Below are 22890 nucleotides of genomic sequence, written 5' to 3' on the forward strand. Positions count from 1 at the left end.
CCACACTAGGTCCCTCCTAAAGACATCTTGGCACCAGATAGTAGCGAGAGAGAGATTTACTGGGTTGAAAGAAACCTTCCGAGACAGTTTGGAGGCGAGTCAAGAGACTGCATGACTCCTTGTGTTTTAAGACTGTGGGTGATTTTCCCAAGTGGCTACTAACCTTGCCTTGTTTACTTCTACCTCCTAATTAAAACTGCTACATATTCCCACCTGCTTCCTGATGACCTAGACTTAGTGTGACTTTGTCCGTGTGCAACCCAGTGTCCGGGAGGTGGGGTTGGTTATCTTCCATCCAGGGGTATAGGACAATTGGGGTGAACTAGAGGGTGGAGAGAGGCTTGGGCCACGGAATCTGCAGAGGGTGAACTATTGACCTGCTGGGTACCAGTGGCACCGCATTAGGGTGCTGAGTACGTATCTGTGCAAGAGTTTTCTGAACGGACTCACTGATACCTGCCGCAATGTGTAGCATGTGTGTGTGTGTGTGGGTGCAGTAGTGATCCTGAGTGGGCCGCCTGTGATTCATGACACTGGCCAGCAGTGTGGCTTCCTACATTGATTGTATGCTAAAAGCACAATACATTTGTTATTGGGTTTACCTGTGTGGCTTCAGTCAGGCGGTGCTGCTGAAAAGTGTCCTTCCTACTTTTCGTGCCTGTACATATTGTTGATTCCATGCACCGCTTTCTCAATTGTCAGGGTATGGGGGGTGTCAGATTATTAATTGTCCACAGTTTGAATACTATTGATATCATAATAATAGAGGTGGGTCTAGTCATGCTAGTAATATTTCCAAATGTGTTTTATGCCCAATACGTATTTGATGTTCATGTCATGACAACTAAATATTTGCTTTGAATATTAACTGTTTTACATACACCTTGTATGGCCTCATTTGTGCCGCTCGGTGTATTAATGTTGGGTGACTACTGTGCCTTTTCTGTACACATTACCTCTGATTTAAGTCTGGCTCCTCAGTGCCAAGATACCCGAGAGTGAGAATGGGTTGTATAGTGAGTGTAATCACTGCCCTTGACGGGAGCAGTAGGTTTTGGCTGGCGGCATCCCTTCAGCCAACCACACTCTGCTGGTTCCAACAGCCAGGAAATGAGTTTGGAGCTGCTGTTTACAGATAAGTATGGTCCAAGTGTAGAGAAGCAGTACTTTGAAGTAATTCACGATAAAAGGTAATGGGTTCTTCCCATCTCATCTGCCTGGATTTTTCACTTTTTACCACCTGTTTTTTTACCTTTTTACTGTGGCCTCACAAATGGTGACTCGCCCATGGTATACCCACGGTAAATGGTGTGCACATGTTTACCGCCAGTGTTCGCCTTTTAAGATAAGACTGCTGTGATGCAGCAAGGGTAAGGGCCACTTGGCTGGTTACACTTGTGCACAAGTGTGTGCATGCATGTGAAGGCTGCACGTATAAGACTCCTGTCATGCGCAGCCTGGTAACTGCACGTAGGTAACATGGCATAGAAGGGGCAATGCAGGATTGGCTATTGCCCTGGGGTAGGCCTCAAAATGTTAGTGTATACTCATAGGGAAAGGCAATGAAGTTATCTGCATTGTTTGCAGCAGGGCCGGACTAAGAACTGAAAGAAGCCCTGGCCAATTTTGGCAGACCAACCCCTGTCCGACGCGTCGCGAGCACAGCGAGCGAGCCCAACCACTAATAGGGGGATTTGGGGGGGTTCTACCCCCGCAAAAATTTTGGAAAAGGCAGACCAAAAATGGCGCATTTGACAGCACATTTTTCATTACATATATAATTGTATCAACTTTCAAAGCACAGTAAATAGTTGATGATGACCTTAAAGAGCACCAGGTTACCCAGTCATATGTACCCAAAGACATTCTTACAGAGAGCACAAAAAATAGACACAAGTAGTGAATAAGAGAGAACAAAGTAAAAGTGAGACCAGCCCCCATATTGTCTGTAGCGAGCAGCGCAGTGAGCAACTACTACTAGAGGGAGTTTCGGGGGTTATCACCCTAGGAAAATTTTAAAGACAAAAAGGCCAAAACAATGCATTTTTCATTACATGCCTTATGGCTTGTTGTGACATGTAAATAGGCACCTGAGTGGGTCAAGGGTTTGAATTCCAGGGGCACAGTCTTTAAATCCCTTTGAAAAGGAGTACAAATACTAAACTCTAACATGAAGAAGGCAGAGTCAGCTTTAGCGCTGGTGGTGCCAGGGGCAACAGTCTTTTTTGGCACAGCCCATCATCTCCTCCGTGGAATCCCTCGCCAACACCCTCCAACAGTGCCCTTCTCTGCATAGGTACTCTCACATGCATTTCGTTTCTTTTATAGAGCTACTCATACCAGGCAGTGTAGGTTGTGTGAACACTTTTACAACACACACACATTATATATGGAGACAATGAATTATACGTGTGTAAAATCAGTCTATAGGAAATAACACATAAGACAATGTGAATTGCAGGGTGTAGGAATCACATATCATCCATGCTGGTAGGCATTACATTTTAAGAATGTGTGTTCTGGAGAAGCGCAAACTCAGGATTTAAAATGTACCTCAGTGGTTGGGGTTGGCTTTATTATTAAGAATATATTTCTACCAAAACAAACCCTTTTTAGCAGCATTTGGGTAATGAAAAACTGGGAAAAATAGTGTTCTAACCTATAACATGCAGTTTCCCTGCAGCTCTTTGATGACAGTTTATTGGTCATTGCGCTATATTACGATTGTAATTTAGGAACTGCTGGTTACAAAAACATCTGTGTGGCAAAACCAGTAACCCACTGAGCTATGCACATAAAATACAGTTATTTGATTTGCATGGTACATGTTTTTTGCAGCAGATATATTAACCCTTTGTGCTACTTTATGATGAGTCAAAACTGTCACTAGCCCAAACTCTGATCTCTCTCCAGCAGGAATATTAACCACCAGAGTTACCTTGTCATTTTTATTGTTGCCTGAAAAGAGCTGGACACACTACACACAAGGTACTTTGCAGCTGGTTCTATTAAACCCATAAGTTATTTCTTTACACAGTGCCCCCCCAGGTCAGCATCAGGTGCGGCTGCCTCGTCAGTCCTCCCCAAAGGGGTTGGTACCTACCCGAGTGTCTGGTAATTGCACTTACCAGCAGAAAGGGAAAGCAAATGAATCCCCAGATGATGAGCATAGCCGGTCGCACTAGTATATTTACTGCGGCATAACGACGCAGTTGATGTGAACTACATGTTCCTGCGATGCACATTAATTGCATTGTTATGCTGCATTAAAAATGCGGGTGCGAGGACAACAATCTGATGCCTGGTATGTGAGGGATGGTTTGACATCTTTAACACTTCGGATCATAATATCGGATTCGGTCAGATAAATATTTTAATTTTCTTAAGTTTTGTAAAGTGGAGGAGTTATTCATTATCCTGTTTGAGAGAAATACATTGCGCAAAGATTTTTATGGATGGTTTCACCTTGAAAACATACTAAGATGTGATATTTCCCTGCCGGGTGTGATTATTAAAAGTTTGCTTATCAGTTTTAACAGTTGTGTCAACTGTCACTCAATTACGCTTGCTCCTTTGGGTCTCTTTCGGCAGCGGTATGAAATGTTATAGATATTTTGGTAAAAAAGGGTAAAACCAGCCATTTCAGCCCAACTGGACATCAAATTGTATGTATTTGCAGTCGTTTGCCTATATCATTGTGCCCCCTTGATCATCACAGAGATAGTCTCTCTGGTGACATGACTCATAGATCGGGCCTGGTCGGGTCAGTGGGTCACGAGTTGTTGTTGTGGCCAGGTGGTGCTAAAAGTGAAAGTGCCAGCCTGCCCTGCCCACTAATTTAATAGTGCGTGCGCAGGCAGCAAAACCTCCAGGGCGGGCGACTGTGGCCGCGCCCTAGGGAGGGTGATGATTGGGGGTAAGGGGGGTGTGCCAGTGGCCAGGACAGTGTAACAAAACTTCAGTTTGGCCCCTCTGCAAAGCGCTCCTCAGGCTCTCACATTCACTAACTGGCCTGGAGTGGCACTGGCAATCTTGGTCGCAGAACCGGGCCCAGAGCCTGTATTTAGGGGCGGCCTTAGGCATGTGCAAGTTGTGCACCTGCACAGGGCCACCAAACCTCAGGGGCCACCACGCCAATATATATCCTTAATTTAATAATCCTCTGAGGATAGATACATATTTACGTGGCAGCCCCTGGCAGGGATTTGGTGGCCTCCGGCTCTGTTCCACTTCCAAACACCCTGACCAACCCCCTTCACTGGCCTCTGCGCTCCGCCCTGCCCGGACCCCCTCTTCTGGGGCCCCCTACCTACGCTCCCTGCCCAGGGCCGCCTTGAGCCTAGAGCCTAGAGCCGCCCCTGCTGTATTAATTTACAAATTACCGTCTAGGCCCTAGAAGGTGATTTGTAAATTAATACAGGCCCCGGGCCCTGTGCTACGCTGCTCAGAGCACAGAACACCATGGTGCGCAGCAGTGGAGAGTAGACAACCATCTTCTACCGGCCCCGGATGCGGCGGCAACCAGCCACCCTCATCAGGCCTGCCCAATGCCATCATGCAGTTCCGGGCTGCGGGCGGCTGACTAACTGTTGCGATGCTCACACCGTCGCGGTCACGTGGCAGCATTAAATCTAAATTTTTAATCATGAAGATTGTCACTGTCACGATGACAATCATCATGATTAAAATTTTTGAATAATCATCTACCACGCCGGCCCGCGCGGTGCGCAAGCCACCTCTCTCTGCTGCGCTGAGGACACTCAATCATAAGTGGGAACAGCCTCTCACAAACTTGAGGAGCAAATAAATGTATGCAATCTCATCAAGGTAGAACCGGGCTGGGGCCTACTATAGTTAAATGTACTTTTAATCCGATTCCTGGCCCGGCCGCCTGCCCCCACCTGACTGTGCCCAGCCCCAGCCCATGATGACCACCCACCCCAAGTGGACCAGTGGGTTACGGACGGCACGAGGCACCTAAGTGACGATACACTCACCTGCAGGCGGTAGACAGATGGAGAAGAGGAAAGCAGAAATACCCTGGATGAGGTGGGTAAGCCGCAAGCAAAAACGCGAACTATAAATTGCACGAGGCTCGCCCTCAATGCGCATGACACACAGGGTCACCAGGCAGGCCAAGCCTCACCCTAAAGACCATGCGCGCAGATGCTGAAACTGAGATATCTGCGCGTTGCGCACCAGCACGGCAGTGGGTAGGGCACGCACATTAATATAGCACTGAGTGACCTGCCATGGCCTGCCATATATTAATGTCATGATCACAGGCCTGATCAATGATCAGACCTGGGCCTGGCCAAAGAAATACTACCATTTGTGCTTTTCCCCCGCATTAAGGTCACTGACTCACGGAGTCAAGGCCCGGCCCCAGCAGATCCAGGCCCTGCTGATAAAACAGCCCCCCCCCCCCCACACCATCCGGCGTACCGAGGGATTGCCGGGTGCCCGGAGTCACCAGTCCGGCCCTGCTTTGCAGTGACCCTCCATTATACACTCCTTGGTAAGATTGCTTTATTGTGCAGTTTCTCTTCCCTTTAGCATAGTGTCCAGTGACATATCAAAATGGGGTGGAGCATGTCCACCAAAACCAAATCTGGGAGCTCCTTGACGACATCTGTACAAATAATGGCTCATCCAGGATTGCCATATTTGTCTGGCTCAGCTCAGGATCCGAGCTCAGACCTTTTGTCACCCTACTGTGGCAAGTTAATTACATTTCTATCCAGCAGCAGGAGCAAAGGCAGCCTCACAGAAAGGGAGCAATTTACAGTGCTTCACTTAGCTCCTGAGGAGGAAAGGGGTGGGGGAAAGATCTGCATCAATCAGTTAGCTGTCAGACAGTCCCAGGGATGGGCCGTCCCAAGCGCACTGAACAAAGGAGGGAACCCATACCTCTGGTGCCAACATAGGAGGGGGCTCCACATTGAAGTTTTGTTCAGAAAGGCCCTGGCAGTGATGTCAGTGAGGGGCAGAGCTGAGGTTCCCCAGAGTAGATGTGTCCAGTGACTCCCGGGTAACAATATTTTAAATTAAATTGTATCCGCATGCTGTGCAGGAGGATTGGGAGAGGGAGTGGTGATGATGCACCCCAGGGTAGGCCAGAGGTGCTCGGCTTCTAGAACTTTCCACCCCAACTCAAAACGTCATGCACAAGGGGAAGAGCTCTCTCTTGGTCGTGTTTTTCTGCTGGACACTGGGATAATCCCTTGATATCTATCTGGACTAAGGACTCTGATTTCAGTTGCCCCCAGAACTAGTGGGGCTCTCCCCAGGGCCACTGAAGTTGGTTCCCTTACACCCCCTAAGGACTAGTTGTGGAAAGAACTGGGCTTCTGTGCCAAGGAGGAGAGACGCACCAGAGGAGAAAGGCTGGTGCAGGGAGCCGGTGGAGACAGCTCTCTCTAAAGATTGCCTCGCTAGAGGCTAGGACCAAGAGAAGTGCTCCATTTGGCTAGGGCTCGCCGCCAGGATGAAAATGAGCCCAGGATGGAGAATAACGGCCCACTGGGGCTCCAGATATTGCAGAACAAAGGATTTGACGTTTGAACCACAGCACGAGCATGTAGTGTGAGTGAGTGGAGCTCCACTGCTGTAATCAATCAATCAATCAATCACAGCATTTATATAGCGCGCTACTCACCCGGAGGGTCTCAAGGCGCTTGGGGAGGGGGGGTCCGCTACTGCTTGAACAGCCAGGTCTTGAGTTGCTTCCTGAAGGCGAGGTGGTCTTGGGTCAGGCGGAGGTGGGTCGGGAGGGAGTTCCACATCATGGCGGCGAGGTAGGAGAAGGATCTTCCTCCTGTGGTGGCTCTTCGGATGCGGGGGACGGCGGCGAGGGCGTGGTTGGTTGATCGAAGCTGGCGTGTTGGAGTGTAGAAGTTGAGGCGGCTGTTGAGGTATCCTGGGCCTTGGTTGTGTAGGGCTTTGTGTGCGTGGGTGAGGAGTCGGAACGTGATTCTCTTGTTGACCGGGAGCCAGTGCAGGTCTCTCAGGTGTCCGAGATGTGGCTGTGTCGGGGGATGTCCAGGATGAGTCTTGCTGAGGCGTTCTGGATTCGCTGGAGTCTCTTCTGGAGTCTGGCAGTGGTTCCTGCCGTAGAGGGCGTTGCCGTAGTCCAGTCGGCTGGTGACAAGGGCCTGGGTGACCGTCTTCCTGGTCTCGGTGGGGATCCACCGGAAGATCTTACGTGGCATGCGCAGGATGTTGAAGCATGACGAGGAGACGGCGTTGACTTGTCTGGTCATGGAGAGGGAGGAGTCCAGGATGAAGTCCAGGTGGCGTGCGTGGTCTGTTGGTTTGGGTGCGCTGCCCAGGGGTCGTCCCAGGCGGAGGGTGAAGATCCCAGGATGAGGACTTCCATCTTGTCTGAGTTCAGTTTCAGGCGGCTGTTCTTCATCCACTCGGCTACGTCTTTCATCCCCTCGGGTAGGCTGGCTCTGGCGGTGGCGGGGTCGTTGGTGAGGGAGAGGATCAGCTGGGCGTCGTCGGCATAGGAGATGATGTTGAGGTTGTGTTGGCGTGCGATGGCCGCAAGGGGGCTCATGTAGATATTGAAGAGGGTGGGGCTGAGCAAGGAGCCTTGAGGAACGCCACAGATGACTTCGGTGGCTTCTGATCTGAACGGGGGGAAGCGGACTCTCTGAGTCCTTCCGGCGAGGAAGGAGATGATCCATTCTAGTGCCTTCTCTTGGATTCCGACGTTGCTGAGGCGCTGCTCTAGGGTGCGGTGGCAGACAGTGTCGAAAGCCACGGAAAGGTCCAGGAGGATGAGGGCTGCTGTTTCCCCGTTGTCGAGCAGGGCTCGGATGTCATCAGTGGCAGCGATGAGGGCGGTGCTGTGGTTGGCCCGGAAGCCGGACTGCGAGTGGTCGAGGGATCCATTTGTCTTGAGGAAGGCGGCCAGCTGCTTGTTGACGGTCTTCTCGATGACTTTGGCCGGAAACGGGAGGAGCGAGATGGGGCAGTAGTTTTTGAGTTTGGTGGGGTCCTCTGATGGTTTCTTCAGTAGAGCGCTGAGTTCGGCATGCTTCCAGCTCTCCGGGAAGGTCGCTGTGTCGAAGGAGGTGTTGATGATGTCCCGCAGGTGGGGCGTGATGACGGAGTCGGCCTTGTTGAAGACGTGGTGAGGGCAGGGGTCGGTTGGAGATCCAGAGTGGATGGAGTTCATCGTGCGTAGGGTTTCCTCAGTGTTGATCGGGGTCCAGGCGCGGAGGGTGGTGGTGGGGGGTGCAGGTGCTGTCGTGGGGTGCGTTGGCTCTGTGCTGAAGCTGCTGTGTATGTCCACGATCTTGTTGTGGAAGTAGGAGGCGAGGGAGTTGCAGAGGTCTTGTGATGGGGTGATGTCGTTGTTTCCGGCGCTGGGGTTGGAGAGCTCTTTGACGATGTTGAAGAGTTCCTTGCTGTTGTGGGCATTGTTGTCCAGTCGTTCCTTGAATGCGGTTTTCTTGGTGGTGTGGATCAGTTGGTGGTGTTTTCGAGTGGCGAGCTTGAGGGTGGTCATGTTGTCTGGTGTTGGGTCTCTGCGCCAGGCTCTCTCGAGGGCTCGGCAGTTCTTCTTGGAGCTCTTGAGTTCGTCGGTGAACCAGGGTGCTTTCTTACTGCCGGGTCTGCTGGGCGGGGTCCTCAGTGGGGCAAGGTCGTCTGCGCAGTTGCTGATCCACTTTGTGAGGTTGATGGCAGCCTGGCTGGGGTTCGCTGAGCTGGCGGGGGGATCCTGGCTCAAGGAAGCGGCGAGCTGGTCGGTTGTGATCTTGTTCCATCTTCTGCGTGCAACCTGTTGCTGGTGGTGGTGGATCGTGTTCTTTCTGTAGCTGAAGTGGACGCAGCTGTGGTCCGTCCAGTAGAGTCCGGTGGCGTGGCTGAAGGTGATGTCCTTGCTGGAGGAGAAGACGGGGTCGAGTGTGTGTCCGGCGTAGTGGGTGGGGGTGGTCACCAGCTGTTTGAGACCGAGGGTGGCGAGGTTGTCCAGCAGGGTGGTGGTGTTGCGGTCGTTGTTGTTCTCCAGGTGGAAGTTGAGGTCCCCGAGGAGGATGTAGTCAGCGGAGGGGAGAGCGTGCGGGCTGATGAAGTCGGCGATGTCTTCGCTGAATTGTGTGCGTGGTCCCGGGGGTCTGTAGATGAGGGTGCCTCTGAGGGTGGTCTTGGGGTCGGTGTGGATCTGGAAGTGCAGGTGTTCGGCGGTTGTGAGGGTGTCGTCGGAGTTGCTCGTGATGCGGATGGTGTTCCTGTGGATGATGGCGATGCCTCCTCTGGTCTGGTTGCCGCGGTCCCTCCGGATGATCTTGTAATTGTCTGGGATGGCGATGGCGATGTCGGGCGCTGAGGAGGCATTCATCCAGGTTTCCGTGAGGAAGGCGACGTCTGGTGATGTTGTGTCGAGGAGGTTCCAGAGCTCCACGGCGTGTCTGTGGACGGAGCGGGTGTTGAGCAGGATGCACTTCAGGTGGTTGCTGTTGGTTCTCGGCTTGGTGGGTGCGGGTGCGGTGCAGGTCCGGCTGCAGGAGAACTTGCAGGTGTGGCAGCTGGAGGGTCCGTGGGTGCGTCTCGGGGTGGCTCGGTAGCATCCAGGGTTCCCGCCGGTGTTGAGTGCGATGAGTTCGGTGGCGTCGTAGGTCAGTCGGGTCGTCTTGCGTCGGTGGCGGCCAGGGGTCCTGGCGCTGGGCGCGGTCCAGGCGCGGACGGGCGCAGACGGGCGTGCCTTTGGCGCGCCTTCAGCGCACAATCGGCGCGCCCGCTGCGCGTCAACGCTGCGCGTACATGGGAGGGAGGGAGGAGCAGCTGGGAGGCGGGAGCGGGGAGGGCACAGAAGGAAAAGGGGGCGTGGCCGCACGCAGAGCCGCGGGAAGCGGGGAGCGGGGCGGGGGCACAGGGGCAAAGAGGGAAACGGCACAGCCCAAACAATATGAGCAAACAGGAAATCAAAACAACAATAAGGGGGACAGTACAGTACAGTACAATGCAAAAAACAAAAAGAAAGCAGTCAGAGACAATTACAGGCACGATACTACGGCGGGGGGCGGGGTCGTCGGGGCGGGCTCAGCGAGGCTGAGGTCAGCAGCGGGGAGGAACGCACACGCTACAGCTGGTGGCCGTGCGGCGCAGGGGTGTCCTGAGGACAGGTCACACTCACCTGCGCCGCACGGTCGCCATTTATGACCAAGTGGGAGGGAGGGAGGAGCAGCTGGGAGGCGGGAGCGGGGAGGGCACAGAAGGAAAAGGGGGCGTGGCCGCACGCACGGCGGCGGGAAGCGGGGAGCGGGGCGGGGGGCACAGGCGCAAAGAGGGAAACGGCACAGCCCTAACAATATGAGCAAACAGGTAATCAAAACAACAATAAGGGGGACAGTACAGTACAGTATAATGCAAAAAACGAAAAGAAAGCAATCAGAGACAATTACAGGCACGATACTACGGCGGGGGGCGGGGTCGTCGGGGCGGGCTCAGTGAGGCTGAGGTCAGCAGCAGGGAGGAACGCACACGCTACAGCTGGTGGCCGTGCGGCGCGGGGGTGTCCTGAGGACAGATTTCATACCTCTGGGGAGGGCCTGGGCCCCGGGGTCACTGCAAGAAACCCTTTTAATTTTTAAATTCTGGGAGGGAGTGAGCGTGTGGCTCCCCCACCAGCGGTTAGGACTGGGAACCCCAACCCCCAGGCTGGTTCCACTATTTGGGGGGCACGTAACCCCACTCTGGGCTCACGATGTGGCAAAGGACGGCGGAGCGCCATTGTGCTCCCCCAAGATGGAGAGAGAGAGAGAGATGGGCCTGTGATCCCCAACTTCAGAACCTGAGAGAGGAAGAAAGAATGGGAGAGTGCTGCCTCACTCTTCTCATCAGTGGTGGGCCTGCGTCCGTTTCTGGGGAGGTGGGGGGGGGGGCGGAATCGGGGAGGAAGCACCACCATCACAAGCTCCCTGCCTGCAGCAAAGTAGAACAGAGCTGCTGATTCCCGCCCTGGAGCCAGCAGGTCAGCTCCCTGGGCTGCCCTAATGGTTGGCGCATGCAAAGGTGCCTGGGTGGGACCGGTTGCCCCAGATATTTAAACAAGCATTGGCAAAGCCAATAGGTCTTGGTGGTGCGAGAGCTATTGCCTTTGTCAGTGTTAATATTTTTTTAGCCATGAAGCCTAAGAGCACTCAATTTAAGCATGAAAGTTGTGATTTATCCTCCTTTTCTGGGTCTGCTCCTTTATTTTTGTCTATTTTCTATTTAGCACAAAGCCCATTAGGGCAGCCATAAAGAAACTTTAACATATTTCATGTAAAAAAAGAACTAACTTTCCTTGAGGTTGGAAAGAGGCACCAGGAGACGAAGGACAGAGTGAATGAAAACACTAACAGTGGTGTGGAGTGCTCAAGATTAAGCACGAGAAACAGAACATTTAATCCCAATTATTACTGTCATGCACTCGCACACCGTAACACCCTTACCAATCTGGGCGCTGGAATATCTTCTGCATGTATAAACCCAGATAAAGGAGCAACATTAATGCATACATGCTTACATGGGGACAATCTGGGTGCTGGAATGCTGGAATGGGGCGGTGGGAGTGGGAAACAAGCAACAGGAGACGGAGGACAGAGTGATTGAAAACACAACGAAAAAAGTAGCTCCTAAAACATGAGCAGTGGATGGACACATCCATGCTCTGAAGGAGGCTTGATGTATGCATGCCATGGACACATGAGGACAACGGTAATGAGAGCGATGATGGAGCGAGCAAATGGTAAGCCTATGGGCGGACTGAAGCACACAGATTGAAAACAACATGTCTCTTTGAGACAGTTCATGCGCTGTCTAGTCGAGACCTAATAAGAAAAATAGATAGAAAAGGCCGTGCAAGGCACCCCATCTTGCCTGTGGGGTGTGTGGTTAGTCCAGCATCCTGGCAAAAGTGGTGGGCCAATTATGGCAGAGGCACCACCAACGCCCAAAGAAAGTGGTGAGGGGGATGCTGCAGGAGTGAAGTAGCGCCCTCCAAACTAATTTACAAAACTTCTGAATCTAAATCTGACGATTCTACAAAAAGAAGAGCACCCTGAACTTTGCTTGTCATTTCAAGCACTCCCAAGGCTATCACCTGGGCTGTGCGCACCCTCTGGGGACTGACTGTATGGCTGTAGGTCCTGTGGCCCAGAGATGGTTAACAATAGACACAGACACGTGCTGGATGTTGGAAAATGCTTTATTGAAAGATGGTTGTCATAAGGATTTGAATAATGCTTTATTGAAAAGTGTTCTTTATGATCAGTTGGCAATTCCTTCTTTAAGAGTATTCATTGTGACTATAGGCAAAGCTTTATTCAAATATGTCAATGACAATGCTTTATTTAAAGGGTTGTTAATGCTGACAGTCAATCAGAATTCTGTTTGGGCTGCAATGTCTTATAACGGATGATGTGAGCACCTTATTCCAGTGCCTGATTATTCATATCTTAAAGAGACTATTAGTTCTGGATTCCTTACCTTATAAATACCCCCAGGCGTCAGGCTGGATCCGGAGAATGTTTCTTCAGCAGTACTCCTCCGCGTTCGTTGTTGGCGTCGTGATCGCCTGAAGGAAGTTGCAGATCCCAATCCAACTGTGCTGGTGGACTACCTTAAAAATGTACATTACCCTATTATTTCTGTGCTCTGTTTACTACAGCTTGTATAGATAAGAATTATAATTCTGGATACTTATCGTTAATACGATTTGATAAGGTGATGTTTAAAGGGTTTGATAAATAGTCAATCAAGGGCAGTTTCAAACTAGTTTGAAAACTACTTCTGGATGTATTCCACGAGAGGGCAGTAAAGGCTAAGAGAAAGCTAACATCACAACCTCAAGGATCGGATCACAGGGCATCCTTAACCGAATCTGATATCAGTACAGTTACTATTACAACAAAAAAAACATAGGGCTATGTCAACAAAGGGAAAATCTGAAATGGATGTAACATGTGCAACAAATTAGTTCAGTGAACACACAAAATATCTGGAATTTTTTGCTTCTCACAAAAATACTTTTGTAACAAATCGCGCGTGTGCATACACGCCCGTCGACCAGCACTCGCATGTGGAAGTAATTGTCATATATATGCCAATGCCTGAAAGTATGAACCCATAGCTAAGATACATGGCTCTCTGCTGCGCATGCATGTAGCGTTCTGCGTACTGATCGATGGAGGTGTGTGCAGTGGAAATATGCGTCGTACAATATTATAAATGGAAGGGGATAGGAAGCTGCCCACACCTGACTGCGCTCACATTCCAGGCAGCAATCACAATAATAAAGCACATAAACCTAGCAAACTCCCAGGACCTTGCCTCTTCACTCTGTGGCTCACAGCAGTTTTGATCCCGAGTGCATTCTAAATTACCTGTGAAAACGCAGACTCTCGCACTCAAGGTGGGGAGGAACTGCGCTGAGAAGTCACGGGCAGTGGCAAAAATGAGATCCAGGGGAGTAAAAAGAGGAAAAATATGCCATGGTGAAGGAAAAAGGCTGAGTTGATCCACTAAGTGGGGGGAGGGGGCACATAGGATGTGATGGTATAACCGCCGTTTATAGACCATAATTGCTGCAAATTAATTGAGGAATGGGGTTTCCGCTTCAATGGGTCCATGTTTAAACTTCGAAGGGAAAGTTGGCACTGTAGTACTTTTTGGATATGCTTATTTGTACGTTATTATTGGCGCCATAGTACATTTGGAGGAGAGGGAAAAATGTAGTATCATGGTGTGGAGATAGGAGTTACTGCTGCTTGTCAGTATGATGTGAAGCGCTTTAATGAACATTTGGTACTTTCAGCACTTTGATTTAGCATCCCTAATGCCGGAGATAACAAGCATGCGAGTGGTGCGTGCGTGCGCGCGTGTTCATGACGAGATAGGAAAGCCAGATGGCGCCTTTGCTCGTAACTGTGCGCACTCAAAAAGCTGTGGTCTGCTTTTTAAAGCTCACTCACTAAATGTCTCGCCAGAGCAGCGCATGTTCTGGCTCAGGCAAGACCTAAAAAAACGAGTGAAAAAGGAGAGAAAAAGCAGAGCGAAAGAATGGAGACAGAGGTCCACTGGACCACCAGGGATGAGGCACAGGTAAAACCTGCGGGTGGAGGAGGTCCTCGAACATCAACACTCAAGAGTGCAGGGGCTCGGGGGAAGGCCTCACTTAATGGTGGAGCTGCGAGGGAGGGAGAGAAATTTCACTGACAACGAGTCAGTGGTCTGGGATATAGGTGACCGTGCCAGGTTTGCTGTGGTACTTGGGTGGGTTTGGTTTATGTCTGTCTCTTTCAGAGGATGTTGCGGTGCTCGGTGTCTGGGATACACATGACTGTGCTGGGTTTGCTGTGGTACTTTGGTGGATTTGGTATTCCTATGTTTCCATCAGACAATGCTGCGGTGCTCAGTGTGTGGGATATATGTGATTGTGCCAGGTTTGCTGTGGTACTTGGGTGGGTTTGGTTTATGTCTGTCTCTGTCAGAGGATTCTCCGGTGCTCAGTGTCTGGGATACACATGACTGTACGGGGTTTGCTGTGGTTCTTTGGTGAATTTGGTTTTCCTATGTCCTTCAAACGATGCTGCAGTGCTCAGTGTCTGGGATATAGGTGACTGTGCCAGGTTTGCTGTGGTACTTGGGTGGCTTTGGTTTACATCTGTCTCTGTCAGAGGCTACTGTGGTGCTCAGTGTCTGGGATATATGTGACTGTGCTAGGATTGCTGTGGTACTTTGGTGGGTTTGGTATACATCTGTCTCTGTCAGAGGATGCTGTGGTGGTCAGTGTCTGAGATATGCATGAATGTGCTGGCTTGCTCTGGTACTTTGGTGGGTTTGGTGTACGTCTGTCTCTGTCAGAGGGTGCTGCGGTGCTCAGTGTCTGGTATATTCTTGAGTGCGCCGGCTGGCTGTTGTACTTGGGTGGGTTTTGTTTATGTCTGTCTCTGTCAGAGGATGCTGCGATACTCAGTGTCTGGGATACACAAGACTGTGCAGGGCTTGTGGTACTTTGGTGAATTTGATATTCCTATGTCACCGTCAGACGATGCTGCGGTGCTCAGTGTCTGGGATATAGGAGACTGTGCCAGATTTGCTGTGGTACTTGGGTGGATTTGGTTTATATATGTCTCTGTCAGAGGATACTGTGGTGCTCAGTGTCTGGGATATATGTGACTGTGCTAGGATTGCTGTGGTACTTCAGTGGGTTTCGTATACATCTGTCTCTGTCAGAGGATGCTGCGGTGCTCTGTGTGGGATATAGGAGACTGTGCCAGGTTTGTTGTGGTATTTGGGTGGGTTTGGTTTATATCTGTCTCTGTCAGAGGATATTGTGGTGCTCAGTGTCTGGGATATATGTGACTGTGCTAGGATTGCTGTGATACTTCGGTGGGTTTGTTGTATGTCTGTCTCTGTCAGAGGATGCTGCAGTGCTCAGTGTCTGGGATATACTTGACTGTGCCGGGTTTGCTGTGGTACTTTGGTGGATTTGGTATACATCTGTCTCTCAGAGGATGCTGTAGTGCTCAGTGTCTGGGATATACTTGACTGAGCCGGGTTTGCTGTGGTACTTCGGTGGGTTCGGGTTATGCCTGTCTCTCAGAGGGTGCTGCGGTGCTCAGTGTCTGGGATATAATTGACTGTGCCAGATTTGCTGTGGTACTTTGGCAGATTTGGTATACATCTGTCTCTCAGAGGATGCTGTGGTGCTCACTGTCTGGGATATACTTGACTGTGCCGGGTTTGCTGTGGTACTTCGGTGGGTTTGGGTTATGTCTGTCTCTCAGAGGGTGCTGCGGTGCTGTGTCTGGGATATACTTGACTGTGCCAGTTTTGCTGTGGTACTTTGGCGGATTTGGTATACATCTGTCTCTCAGAGGATGCTGCGGTGCTCAGTGTCTGGGATATACTTGACTGTGCCGGTATTGCTGTTGTACTTTGGTGGATTAGGTATATATCTGTCTCTCAGAGGATGCTGCAGTGCTAAGAGTCTGGGATATACTTGACTGTGCCGGGTTTGCTGTGGTACTTCGGTGGGTTTGGTTTATGTCTGTCTCTCAGAGGATGCTTTGGTGCTCAGTGTCTGGGATATACTTGTCTGTGTCGGGTTTGCTGTGGTACTTGGGTGGGTTTGGGTTATGTCTGTCTCTCAGAGGGTGCTGCGGTGCTCAGTGTCTGGGATATACTTGAATGTGCCGGGTTTGCTGTGGTACTTTGGTGGATTTGGTATACATCTGTCTCTCAGAGGATGTTGTAGTGCTCAGTGTCTGAGATATACTTGACTGTGCCGGGTTTGCTGTGGTACTTAGGTGGGTTTGGTTTATGTCCGTCTTTCAGAGGATGCTGCGGTGCTCAGTGTCTGGTATATACTTGACTATGCCGATATTGCTGTGGTACTTTGGTGGATTTGGTATATATCTGTCTCTCAGAGAATGCTGCGGTGCTCAGTGTCTGGGATTTACTTGACTGTGCCGGTATTGCTGTGGTACTTTGGTGGATTTGGTATTCCTATGTTTCCATCAGACAATGCTGCGGTGCTCAGTGTGTGGGATATATATGATTGTGCCAGGTTTGCTGTGGTACTTGGGTGGGTTTGGTTTATGTCTGTCTCTGTCAGAGGATTCTCCGGTGCTCAGTGTCTGGGATACACATGACTGTACGGGGTTTGCTGTGGTTCTTTGGTGAATTTGGTTTTCCTATGTCCTTCAAACGATGCTGCAGTGCTCAGTGTCTGGGATATAGGTGACTGTGCCAGGTTTGCTGTGGTACTTGGGTGGCTTTGGTTTACATCTGTCTCTGTCAGAGGCTACTGTGGTGCTCAGTGTCTGGGATATATGTGACTGTGCTAGGATTGCTGTGGTACTTTGGTGGGTTTGGTATACATCTGTCTCTGTCAGAGGATGCTGTGGTGGTCAGTGTCTGAGATATGCATGAATGTGCTGGCTTGCTCTGGTACTTTGGTGGGTTTGGTGTACGTCTGTCTCTGTCAGAGGGTGCTGCGGTGCTCAGTGTCTGGTATATTCTTGAGTGCGCCGGCTGGCTGTTGTACTTGGGTGGGTTTTGTTTATGTCTGTCTCTGTCAGAGGATGCTGCGATACTCAGTGTCTGGGATACACAAGACTGTGCAGGGCTTGTGGTACTTTGGTGAATTTGATATTCCTATGTCACCGTCAGACGATGCTGCGGTGCTCAGTGTCTGGGATATAGGAGACTGTGCCAGATTTGCTGTGGTACTTGGGTGGATTTGGTTTATATATGTCTCTGTCAGAGGATACTGTGGTGCTCAGTGTCTGGGATATATGTGACTGTGCTAGGATTGCTGTGGTACTTCAGTGGGTTTCGTATACATCTGTCTCTGTCAGAGGATGCTGCGGTGCTCTGTGTGGGATATAGGAGACTGTGCCAGGTTTGTTGTGGTATTTGGGTGGGTTTGGTTTATATCTGTCTCTGTCAGAGGATATTGTGGTGCTCAGTGTCTGGGATATATGTGACTGTGCTAGGATTGCTGTGATACTTCGGTGGGTTTGTTGTATGTCTGTCTCTGTCAGAGGATGCTGCAGTGCTCAGTGTCTGGGATATACTTGACTGTGCCGGGTTTGCTGTGGTACTTTGGTGGATTTGGTATACATCTGTCTCTCAGAGGATGCTGTAGTGCTCAGTGTCTGGGATATACTTGACTGAGCCGGGTTTGCTGTGGTACTTCGGTGGGTTCGGGTTATGCCTGTCTCTCAGAGGGTGCTGCGGTGCTCAGTGTCTGGGATATAATTGACTGTGCCAGATTTGCTGTGGTACTTTGGCAGATTTGGTATACATCTGTCTCTCAGAGGATGCTGTGGTGCTCACTGTCTGGGATATACTTGACTGTGCCGGGTTTGCTGTGGTACTTCGGTGGGTTTGGGTTATGTCTGTCTCTCAGAGGGTGCTGCGGTGCTGTGTCTGGGATATACTTGACTGTGCCAGTTTTGCTGTGGTACTTTGGCGGATTTGGTATACATCTGTCTCTCAAAGGATGCTGCGGTGCTCAGTGTCTGGGATATACTTGACTGTGCCGGTATTGCTGTTGTACTTTGGTGGATTAGGTATATATCTGTCTCTCAGAGGATGCTGCAGTGCTAAGAGTCTGGGATATACTTGACTGTGCCGGGTTTGCTGTGGTACTTCGGTGGGTTTGGTTTATGTCTGTCTCTCAGAGGATGCTTTGGTGCTCAGTGTCTGGGATATACTTGTCTGTGTCGGGTTTGCTGTGGTACTTGGGTGGGTTTGGGTTATGTCTGTCTCTCAGAGGGTGCTGCGGTGCTCAGTGTCTGGGATATACTTGAATGTGCCGGGTTTGCTGTGGTACTTTGGTGGATTTGGTATACATCTGTCTCTCAGAGGATGTTGTAGTGCTCAGTGTCTGAGATATACTTGACTGTGCCGGGTTTGCTGTGGTACTTAGGTGGGTTTGGTTTATGTCCGTCTTTCAGAGGATGCTGCGGTGCTCAGTGTCTGGTATATACTTGACTATGCCGATATTGCTGTGGTACTTTGGTGGATTTGGTATATATCTGTCTCTCAGAGAATGCTGCGGTGCTCAGTGTCTGGGATTTACTTGACTGTGCCGGTATTGCTGTGGTACTTTGGTGGATTTGGTATTCCTATGTTTCCATCAGACAATGCTGCGGTGCTCAGTGTGTGGGATATATATGATTGTGCCAGGTTTGCTGTGGTACTTGGGTGGGTTTGGTTTATGTCTGTCTCTGTCAGAGGATTCTCCGGTGCTCAGTGTCTGGGATACACATGACTGTACAGGGTTTGCTGTGGTTCTTTGGTGAATTTGGTTTTCCTATGTCCGTCAAACGATGCTGCAGTGCTCAGTGTCTGGGATATAGGTGACTGTGCCAGGTTTGCTGTGGTACTTGGGTGGCTTTGGTTTACATCTGTCTCTGTCAGAGGCTACTGTGGTGCTCAGTGTCTGGGATATATGTGACTGTGCTAGGATTGCTGTGGTACTTTGGTGGGTTTGGTATACATCTGTCTCTGTCAGAGGATGCTGTGGTGGTCAGTGTCTGAGATATGCATGAATGTGCTGGCTTGCTCTTGTACTTTGGCGGGTTTGGTGTATGCCTGTCTCTGTCAGTGGGTGCTGCGGTGCTCAGTGTCTGGTATATTCTTGAGTGTGCCGGCTGGCTATTGTACTTGGGTGGGTTTTGTTTATGTCTGTCTCTGTCAGAGGATGCTGCGATACTCAGTGTCTGGGATACACAAGACTGTGCAGGGCTTGTGGTACTTTGGTGAATTTGATATTCTTATGTCACCGTCAGACGATGCTGCGGTGCTCAGTGTCTGGGATATAGGAGACTGTGCCAGATTTGCTGTGGTACCTGGGTGGATTTGGTTTATATATGTCTCTGTCAGAGGATACTGTGGTGCTCAGTGTCTGGGATATATGTGACTGTGCTAGGATTGCTGTGGTACTTCAGTGGGTTTGGCATACATCTGTCTCTGTCAGAGGATGCTGCGGTGCTCTGTGTGGGATATAGGAGACTGTGCCAGGTTTGTTGTGGTATTTGGGTGGGTTTGGTTTATATCTGTCTCTGTCAGAGGATATTGTGGTGCTCAGTGTCTGGGATATATGTGACTGTGCTAGGATTGCTGTGATACTTCGGTGGGTTTGTTGTATGTCTGTCTCTCAGAGGGTGCTGCGGTGCTCAGTGTCTGGGAAATAATTGACTGTGCCAGATTTGCTGTGGTACTTTGGCGGATTTGGTATACATCTGTCTCTCAGAGGATGCTGCGGTGCTCACTGTCTGGGATATACTTGACTGTGCCAGGTTTGCTGTGGTACTTCGGTGGGTTTGGGTTATGCCTGTCTCTCAGAGGGTGCTGCGGTGCTCAGTGTCTGGGATATAATTGACTGTGCCAGATTTGCTGTGGTACTTTGGCGGATTTGGTATACATCTGTCTCTTAGAGGATGCTGCGGTGCTCACTGTCTGGGATATACTTGACTGTGCCAGGTTTGCTGTGGTACTTCGGTGGGTTTGGGTTATGTCTGTCTCTCAGAGGGTGCTGCGGTGCTCAGTGTCTGGGATATACTTGACTGTGCCGGTATTGCTGTTGTACTTTGGTGGATTAGGTATATATCTGTCTCTCAGAGGATGCTGCAGTCCTCAGAGTCTGGGATATACTTGACTGTGCCGGGTTTGCTGTGGTACTTCGGTGGGTTTGGTTTATGTCTGTCTCTCAGAGGATGCTTTGGTGCTCAGTGTCTGGGATATGTTAATGTTAATGTTAATGTTAATGTTATGGGGATTTGTATAGCGCTAAGCTGCCCCAGCCAAGGGGCGTCCCGGCGCTGTATGGAAGACTGGAGGCAGAAGGGAAGGACACAGAAGAGGGAAAAGAGAAAGGTAATTGAAAGAGGTGAGTTTTGATGGCTTTCCTGAAGGCCAGAAGGTCCTGCATGACTCGGATGGTTTCCGGTAGGCTGTTCCAGAGTTTGGCGGCCAGCAGGCTGAAGGCTCGGCCCCCCATCCTGGCTAGTTTAGTGCGGGGAATGACCGCAAGATGTTGTCCTTCTGAACAAACTGACCTCCTGGGTATGTACTCTGTCAGGAGGGGGCATAGCATAGGAGGGGAGGCGGTTTTAAGGATTTTGAAGGCCAGACAGAGTGCCTTGAACTGAATCCTCTTGCCCACCGGGAGCCAATGTAGCTTCTTCAGGACTCCAGCCACTGAGGAGTGGCGGGGAAGGCCAACCAGAGCCCTGGCGGCAGCATTCTGCACTCTCTGAAGTCTAGTAATCTCTGCTAGGTTGGCACCTAGCAAGAGGGAACTCGCGTAATCCAGCCTAGAAAGGATGGTAGCTTGGACAATTAGCTGGCGTGTGTGGCAATCAAAAAACATCAGGATGGGTCTTAAGTTGAGCAGGATGCCAAAACAGGTGGCTGCCACTTTTTTGGTGTGGTGGGTGTATTTCAGTGTCGAGTCCACCCAAACTCCCAGATTTTTGACACATTCTTTGGGCTTAGGGGATTGGCCTAAAGTTTCAGGCCACCAGCTGTCACCCCAGGATTCTGTGTTTTTACCCAGGAGCAGTGTCTCTGTTTTCCCGGCATTGAGTTGGAGGAAGTTGGTCGTCATCCAGTTGGTGATCTCAGTGAGGGTCTGTTTGAAATGATGGGCCTTCAGACCGTTGTTATCATTGAGAGCTACCACCAACTGGGTGTCGTCTGCGTAGGATACTAGTGTCAGCCCATTCTTTTTGGCCACCTCTGCTAGCGGCCGAACATAAACATTGAACAGGGTGGGGCTCAGTGCTGACCCCTGGGGCACCCCCTGTCCAATATTATGTTCTTTAGAGAGGTAAGGAGGGGTGGAGACTTTAAAGGATCTGTTGGAGAGGAAGTCTCTGAACCATCCCAGGGCATTTCCCGAGATTCCAATTTCCTCCAATCTAGTCAGAAGGACCTCGTGTGACACCGTGTCGAAGGCAGCACTGAGATCCAGCAGGATCAGTGCTGCCGTTCCGCCGGTGTCAAGAATAGCACGGAGGTCCTCTGTAACACTGAGCAGAGCTGTCTCAGTGCTGTGTCCCGCTCTAAACCCGTGTTGGGAGTTGTCCAAGATGGTGTTAGTTAAAAGGAAATTGGTAAGTATGGTATTGACATGTGTCTCTATTATTTTGGCTGGCCAAGGAAGAAGTGAAATAGGCCTGAAGTTTTCAGGAAGGGTTGGGTCCAAGGTGGGCTTTTTTAAGATAGGGGATACCCATGCCTGCTTCCACTTGGAGGGTTATTTTAGCTGAGGAGAGGGACAAGTTAATAATGTTCCGTAGGGGTTCAGTGACCAGGTCACTAGCGTTGCTAAAGGTTTCAGGTTTAAGGGGATCAGCCGGGGAGCCAGATTTGATTTTATTACCAATTTTTTGGAAGCTCTCATGGTCAAGTGTTGGGAAGGAAGAGAGACAGGGTCTGTTAGGGTCCATTGTAACAGAGATCTGGGGAGAATTGGGGAATGTATCATAAATTTTCTTTATTTTGTCGGTGAAGAAATTAGCCATGTTATTGCATAGATCAGGGGAGGTGGCGGCGGTGACTGCCGTTTTTTTTGCATTTAGTTCTTTTAAGATTTTAAAAACTGCTTTAGAGGTATTGGTACTGCTGTTAATTTCGGCAGCATAGTACGCTGCCCGGGTTCTGCAGACATGACGGTGATAGTTTTTTTGGATTGGACATATATCTGCTTAAGGTTGGTGTCGTAGTTCTTTCTCCAGCCTCTTTCCGCTTTTTTACATTCTTTTTTCAGAGTGGCTAATTCTGAATTGTACCAGGGGCTTGCAGCGTGGGCGCGGGCCTTAGTCCATTTAAGTGGGATCAGGGTGTCCAATGCTTGGGTGATCCAGTGACAGAACTGGTCGTACCCTAAGTCGGGATCACCGCTAGGAGGAGGAGGGTTAGATACCAGGAGATTGTAGAGGTCTTCTAGGCGGAGTTTCCTCCACTGACGTTTTTGGACTTGAGGGGTGGGCGCAGGAGTGGGGGCAGGGCTGCAAGGGATAGTCATGATCACCAAATGGTGGTCCGTCCATGTCATGGGGGTGGGAGTTCCTACCACTCCGTTTGTTAGGTCCGAGAAAATGGGATCTGGAAGGTGTCCCGCTCTATGGGTGGGGCCACTCACGAGCTGATTAAGCTGGAGAGCAGCGAGATCTGCTAAGAAGGCAGAAATTTTAGGCTCCATGTCCCGGTCGAGATGTATATTTAGGTCACCTATGATCGTAAAGTTGGAGGTTTTGGTTATGTTGGTGCCCAGGTACTGTAGGAGTGAATTAATAAATGGAGTGTCGGCGCCGGGGGGTCTATAGATTAAGAGGCCTGTCACACAAAATTGGGAATTGGCTTTAATAGAGA

The 22890-nt window shown here is 50.3% G+C and overlaps 1 protein-coding gene across 1 annotated transcript in view; it reads left to right on the plus strand.

Moving 5' to 3' along the window:
* Positions 1–1110: 1110 nt before the first annotated feature.
* The window catches only part of LOC147689434 (exocyst complex component 1-like), a 1248358-nt gene continuing 1226578 nt past the window's right edge, over positions 1111–22890 (plus strand). The window contains exon 1 of the mRNA XM_086939926.1: positions 1111–1190. Coding sequence (XP_086796052.1) covers positions 1111–1190 — 80 coding nt within the window. The remainder of the gene's footprint in view (positions 1191–22890) is intronic.

This window comes from Lissotriton vulgaris, chromosome 10, assembly GCF_964263255.1.
Source record: "Lissotriton vulgaris chromosome 10, aLisVul1.2, whole genome shotgun sequence".
NCBI lineage: Eukaryota > Metazoa > Chordata > Amphibia > Caudata > Salamandridae > Lissotriton > Lissotriton vulgaris.